A 7,368-nucleotide genomic window follows, 5' to 3' on the forward strand; every position below is an offset into this window, starting at 1 on the left:
CCAATTGTACTCTGTATGGGGGGACTTATCAAAGGGATAGGTATTACACATCAGGGATTTTAGAGAGGCACCAGGCCTCTCTCCTCCTTTAATTTGTAGATTAGCCTTACTTAATGTTTTTCTAAAAAGGTGTGCTAGTTTGCCACCAGGGGTAGCATCATGAACATGACACTCTGGTATTTTTTGTTATCATACCAAGTGTTGGCCTTATTTATCTTATTACTGGATTTATTCCTGACCAGTGGGCAGATCCCCTTAGCATCACTCTCTATGATGGCTTTGTACTTAGTTCTTGCTCCTTTGTACACTCTAATCCTGTCCCTTTGGTTGTAACCAGAGAACTGCATGCAGCAGTTGAAGTGTTGTTATGTGTCTTTCTAATTCCATAGGGTCGCACATGTGAGACACATTCCTCGTCACTTTCAGCATGTCAGTTATAAGAATGCTGAACTTGGCATTGTCCGCAATTGCTGCGTTTTTTGTGAACAAGGTAGTTAGAGGCCATGGGTAAGGCATAATGAGAGTGAAAGATCTGGACCTTACCATTCTTCATTTCTCACCTGAGTTCAGTGTCTAAAACAGGTAATCTATAGTTAGGGCCCTTACTAGGGTGGTCTATCATTATTTCTATACTCCGGTGGATGGAGCTATCTACTTGCTGGATGCTTTCCATAGTGTTAGCTTCTAGATTATCAATATTGTCTTGTAGAGGTGCTCCAGCTACCATGTTGATATCTTCCACATAGTGGGAGTCCATGGTTAGGTTTATGGAGTTTTCTGCTAATTTCTCTTTAAGTCTCCTTAAATGGGTTAGCTACATCACCAGTAATACTGACATCGATAGCTGCATCTTCCTCTTGGGTGTATATCTTGTTATTAAACTTAAATATGTGGCCTTTGAGTGTGGTCTTGGTACTTGCATCCACCACATGTGTGACCATCTTTTTAACCTGATCATTATTTTCAGGGGTCTGTATAGCTCTGGTCCACCTATTTCATTTCTCTTTAGGAGTCTTCTTGACCATAGAAGTTATAGCGAGAGGTCCACCTCTAATCGATCTAGTGGGGCAGAAACGACTAAGATCATGTTTATCTAAATAATCATTGTTGCATGTCATCTAAGGAGGGGGCCAAGTTCTTCAGTGTCAACACCACGGAACTCCCACGGAACTCCCACTGATCACCTCCACACATTTCTCCACAGCAACATCAGTGGATGGGTATAGGGACACTATGTACATACTGCCTATTATGCATCCCGTCAGGTCATGGGCCATGGTTGCTCTCATTGATCCCGTAGAGGAGGTCCTCTTTGCTGTCACACACATCTGGGGACATTTTTTATCAGAGGGCGTATGATCATAGAGAGGAAGTAAGAGATCCGGTAGTTGGTAACATTGGTTCCGCAGACCGGGGTCATCAGTGGTCCTGTCACTAGGTCGCTGGACATCTTATGGTTCTTGTGCAGTCCATACAGTGCCGGCGAGCTGGCAGAATCGTTAGCACGCCGGACGAAATGCTTGGCAGTATTTCGTCTGCTGCAACGTTCTGAGTTCAAATTGAGCTGAGGTTGACTTTGCCTTTCATCCTTTCGAGGTCAATTAAATAAGTACCAGTTACGCATTGGGGTCGAGCCCCTTGTGGGCAGTAAAGAAATGGATATTGTTGTTGTTGGCCATGCGCTTCTTTGCCCCTAGGATGTTTGACCACATCATCATATGAGCATTGAGGATCTTCTCTTCCTCCTCATACTCCTGTATTGTTGTTTCCCTTCATATTGGTGATGTGGGGTTGCATCACCTGGATGTACTTTGGCAGGCTGTCTACAGACATTCTGCTGGACTTGTCCATGGGCAAGCATAGGATTCCCCTATTTCTTGTGTGCTGTATGAGCTGGTGCAGGCCATCTGCAGACTTCTGGGCCTCTTTACCATTCCGTCTTCCAGGGTATTGTTCTAAAATCTGGGAATGGTGAATCATGCTTCTATTTTGTCGTTTATCTGTTGAGGGATGCAAACCCTTTTGTTTAAGGGTAGGCTTGTCGGATAAATATGGCTCATATTGTGTGATTTATTCCATGGATTGAAGAATAGGGCCTGGAAAGCGTTGGTGTCATTTATATCCGTTGGACTACTACCATATCCTGCCATTTCTCTGGTTACCGTTTGCTTGTTTGTGTCTGTCAATGGTGTCATTGCTGCTGGTGTTTCTATGTGTTGTAATGCTTGTATTGGTTTGCATGTTTACATGGTGGATTCCACTCTTGTCGCTGTAGTGGTTCACAGCCACATTGATGATGATGATGATTGTTGCCATTGTTCTTGTTGCAGTTGTCCCTACTGTTAATCTTATCTCCCCTTCCTACTGCTCCTACTATGGCTATTCTGGCCCCTAACTTTGACCTGCTTGTATCTCTCTATAGTCTTATTGTTGTTGTTTCCCATGGCATTAGTCTTTGGTAGGTTGACCTTTTGTTGAAATATTTGTCTGTCTAGTTAAATCCTTTCTTTTTTTCTTTCAGGAACATTACAGATGTACAAATAGATGTAAAAGACCTCACGTGGGAACAAAAAGAGAGCGTTCTTTGTTATTTATTTTCCAGAATGAATAAAAACGACAAAGAATCACAAAATGCAAATAACTTGCTTCCAAAAGTGGAACCAAAGAAGCTTTTACCAATTGAAAATTCTAGGTAAATTAGATTTCTCATCTTCCAAGCAGATATTCATTGTATCCAACTCTATCTCTAATCATCTCCCACACTCTTTGCATGCAATTAGAGCCGGAAAGTTTGTGAGGAACCCATTGATCCAATTTGCTGACTTTTCCGATGGCATGCAAGTTCCTTTGAATGGTTGAATGATTGAATGTAAGCTTCTCTGCTAGTTCCTAAACAGTTACGATGGGATTTTGTTCCACTAGGGTTTGCAGGATGTCCTCATCGAGCTCTACAGATCTTTCAGGACGAGGTTCATTTTCTAGGCTGTACTTTCTGGCTCAGGAATTTTGGATCCGCCGTTGACATTGGTTTATGCTTAATGTCCGATCCCATATACTGCATTGATATTCCTTACACTTTCCATTGCATTGTTGCCTTTATTGAACTGAAAAAGCAAAATATGCTCCTTTGTCAATTCCATTGTAGCTTTCTAAAAATAACTGCTAAAATCGAACTGCACTCTTGAAAACTTGCACTAAGTGTAAGTACAAAATAAAATTACTGCCTGCTTTTATAGCAAGTTGATGCAAGTAGTTTATCTCATCCCCCTCTGACTTTTAGTTCATGCAATTGAAAAAACTGCATCATTTATGGAATGACCCAATATATATATATAATCAAAATAAGCAACAAGGATATCCAAAGGTAGTGTAGTACAATCGTTTCATGCTACTTCATTTTATTAAACACTGTAAGTATTACATCAGTTTTAAAATGTAGAGTAATCTTCAGCCACATATGGAATTTTTTAATTAAATCGACAATATTCATTTTTATACTTATTCCATTTGCCAATTTAATTAAAAAATTCCATATGTGGCTGAAGAGTGGTCTACATTTTAAAACTGATGTAATACTTGCATTGTTTAATTAAATGAAGTCGCATGAAACGATTGTACTGCACTACCTTTGGATATCCTTGTTACTTATTTTGATTATAATCACCCCATTTGATTTATATGGATAATACCATACCAAATTCTGGTGCCTTTAACTTAAGTACCATATTCATTTGAATCTAAATTTTTCTGAATATATATATATAATAATGATAACATTAGGTAATAAATTATCATTCCAACCTTACAGGCAAAATTCAGCATAATAATATTATACTGAAATTCGTAATATATGATATATAATATATGTATATAACTAATATTTTAGGAATTTGACCTTAGGAGTGACTGATTTTGGGAGTAAAATCATTTTTCCATTCTAATGAACTTGGATAAGGTATCTTATATGTTTTTATATAGTCCTAAGTCAGCCATGAAACGCACGTAATCAATGTACTAGTACTTACTTTTATACATTATATTATTGTATTAATTTTTATTGTTCAGTTTATACTTTATATGATTTTAGATTAATATTTTTATGATGAATGTTTTCTTTGTTTGATATTCGATTTTCTATGGTATATGTCTCACAGCATGGTTTTGGACGGGTCCTTCATTGACTGAGTTGTGAAATGGTGGTTCATCTCTAAATTAGTTATATATATATATTAACCTAGTTAAGACCAAAGTTGTTGTTAGTAAGAAAGAGGATAAAACTCCCCTTCTGTCTGGTAAATGGCCCTGCTCAATATGTAGGAAAGGAGTTGGAAGAAATTCTATTCACTGTATTCAGTGAAATGAAGGCAGTATGCTCCATTGGATGTGCAACATCAGTGCACACATATGGTAAAGTGCACATGTATCGAGAGGAAATTTGGGCACAAGAGGAATCAAATGTAGCATGCAAGAGAGAAGACTATGTTGGTTTGGAGTTGTGATGCGTATGCCACTTAAAAGTACACAGTCCACTCTGCTGAATGGTTGATGTAAGGAAGGGCATCCAGCTGTAAAAACCTTGCCAAAACTGACCTTGCCTGTACTTGTGCCACATAAAAAGCACTAAGTCCACTTTGTCGAGTGGTTGGTGTTAGGAAGGGCATCCAACTGTAAAAATCCTGCTAAAACAATCGCAGAAGTCTGGTGCAGGCTTTGGCCTGGCCAACTCTTGTGAAACCATTCCACCCATGCTAGCATGGAAGGTGGACATTAAACAGTGATGATGATCTTGATAATCATGATCATGATCGTTTTACATCCGTTTTCTATGCTGGCATGGGTTGGACGGTTTGACTGGAGACTGGCAAGCCAGGAGGCCGCACCAGGCTCCAGTCTGATCTGGCAGTGTTTCTACAGCTGGATGCCCTTCCTAATGCCAACCACTCTGAGAGTGTAGTGGGTGCTTTTTACATACCACCAGCATGGGCGCCAGTGAGGCAGCACTGGTGACCATGTATGGATGGTGCTTTTTACGTGTCACCGGCACAGGGAGCCAGTCAGGCGGCTCTGGCAGCGACCCACACATGAACGAATAGTGGTTGTTGCATGTCACCACCACTGGTAATGGCCACAACTACAATTTCCATTTGATTTTGATCTGCTTAACTCAGTAGGTCTCCTCAAGCATGGAATGTTGCTCAACGATTCAAAGGTACTTCTTAAATGGTCTGGTTATGCAACACTGGTTCAGGCTACGGCTATGATCTCACTTTTCTTGTTGGATCTTCTCAATCACAGCATATCTCTAGAGTTCTTGGTCTTTCGTCATTGCCTCTGTGAGGCCCAACGTTCAAAGGCCATGCTTCACCACCTCACCCCATGTCTTCCTGGGTCTCCTTCTACCCTGGATTCCTTCCACTGTTTGGGAGTGGCACTTCTTCACACAGCTCTCCTCGTTCATTCACAGTACATGACCATACCAACACAAACGTCTCTCTTGCACACCACCTCCGATGCTTCTTATATCTACCATTTCTCTCAGGGTGCTTACACTGACATTACACATCCAGGGGATCATACTAGATTCATTCCTTGCAAGGTTGTGCATGTCTTCAGTAGTCATGGCTCATGTTTCACTGCCGTGAAGCATGGCAGTTCACACACACACATGCATCATACAATCTTCCTTTCACTCCGAGCAAGAGGCCCTTTGTCACCAGTAGAGGTAGGAACTGTCTGAACTTTGCCCAGGCTATCTTCCCAGTTAACCTTCCTTTGATGTTGCTTCTTTTATTCTTTCACTTGTTTCATTCAATTGACTGCGGTCATGCTGGAGCACTGTCTTTAGTCGAACAGATCGACCCCAGGACTTATTCTTTGGAAGCCCAGTACTTATTCTATTGGGCTCTTTTTGCTGAACCGCTAAGTTATGGAGGATGTAAACACACCAACATTGGTTGTCAGTCTGGTATTGCTATAGCAACCTGTCTGCTTTATGTAGTTCCTTCCTGTTGTTAATGACTGGTCTCAATTTGTCCTTAAGGTGGGCTGCCATGATTCTGCCCCAGGGGCAACCCGTGTGGTAAGTTGTTAATGAATGTGTATCATTCCAATATTCTGTGGAAATATGTCTGGCTAGGGAGAAATCTTTCCTTGGTTGGTAACTGTCGAGGGCTGGTGACAGGAAGGCCATACTGCCATAGAAAATATCTGACTAAAGAAACTTTATCCGACCCATGCAAGCATTGAAGAGGGGACATTAAATCAATGCTGATGAAGATGAGGATGATAAGTAATCAAACTGAATGTTTTGAAAATAAAATGTCGACTTTTTTTTGTCTTTTACAGAAAAGGTTTTGCTCCAACATTTCTGACACAAGCACCATTTCATCGTTGCCTGGAGAGCAGGTTGATTACAACAATTCAAATGGCTTGAAAAACGAAGGAAAGTGTCTCAGAATGTATTTTCGTGTGGGAATTCATTGCTAGTTTTAGCTGTGTTTGTGTATACATATGAGGAAGTGGAATTGTAGTGACCAAGGCAACATCTGTCACTTTTCATTAAGATTGCCAATAAGAGCAATCTTTGGTTTTTTAGGTATGTATAACTGCCGGGCTGATGAAGCCAAACCAATCTGAGAAAGTGCAAAAATAGACTTGAATATTGTGATTAAGTGAGATAAACATGTAAAGGCCTAAAAATCATTTATTGAGTTTTCATTAAAACAGATTTCTCTTTTTGATTGTTGAAAGTTTCAGTGGTTTGAAGTTCTTATTCTAGCATTGCAAAAAATAAAACATTTCGTAGAAAAGAAAATATATTTGAAAGTTAATTTTGATATTTATATATATTTAAGGTCTTTTGAATGTTGGGCCTCACAAAGGCGATGATAAGTGGGCAAGACTATTGGCAATGTGCTGTGCTAGAGATGACTCATCAAGTCAAATGGAATTGAAGCCATGGTTGTTGCCAGTCTCATGGCACCCATTAGACTCTTGGAGTGGTTGGTGTTACAAAGGGCGTCCAGCTGTAGAAACATTGCCAAATCAAACTGGAACCATGGTGTAGCTCTCTGGCTTACCAGTTCCAGTCAAACCATCAAATCCATGCCGTCATGGAAAGTGTGTGTTAAATGGTGAGGATGATTTATTTGCATGTGTATGTATATATATATATATAATATATATATATATATATATATATATATATATATATATCACCTTGACCGACCAGTCCGTCAGGCATCCATTTGACACCGCTGGTCACAGCACGCTGTCCACTCCTCTCTGAATCGCGCCTTTCTCATCCACGTGATCCGAATCATCCTTTGAAATCGTAACTCCACCGTCATGGGGGCCTTCTGAGTGGTT

At 40.3% G+C, this 7,368-nt stretch overlaps 1 protein-coding gene across 3 annotated transcripts in view; it reads left to right on the forward strand.

The window, feature by feature from the left end:
* Nucleotides 1-6,745, forward strand: part of LOC115217431 (basal body-orientation factor 1) — a 31,051-nt gene extending 24,306 nt beyond the window's left edge. For all 3 annotated transcript variants that reach the window (XM_029787129.2, XM_036507028.1, XM_036507029.1), the window contains exons 11-12: nt 2,522-2,692; nt 6,346-6,745. In XM_029787129.2, coding sequence (XP_029642989.1) covers nt 2,522-2,692; nt 6,346-6,433 — 259 coding nt within the window. In that variant the 3' untranslated portion in view covers nt 6,434-6,745. The remainder of the gene's footprint in view (nt 1-2,521; nt 2,693-6,345) is intronic.
* The last annotated feature ends 623 nt before the right edge of the window (nt 6,746-7,368 follow it).

This window comes from Octopus sinensis, linkage group LG11 (assembly GCF_006345805.1).
Source record: "Octopus sinensis linkage group LG11, ASM634580v1, whole genome shotgun sequence".
Lineage (NCBI taxonomy): Eukaryota > Metazoa > Mollusca > Cephalopoda > Octopoda > Octopodidae > Octopus > Octopus sinensis.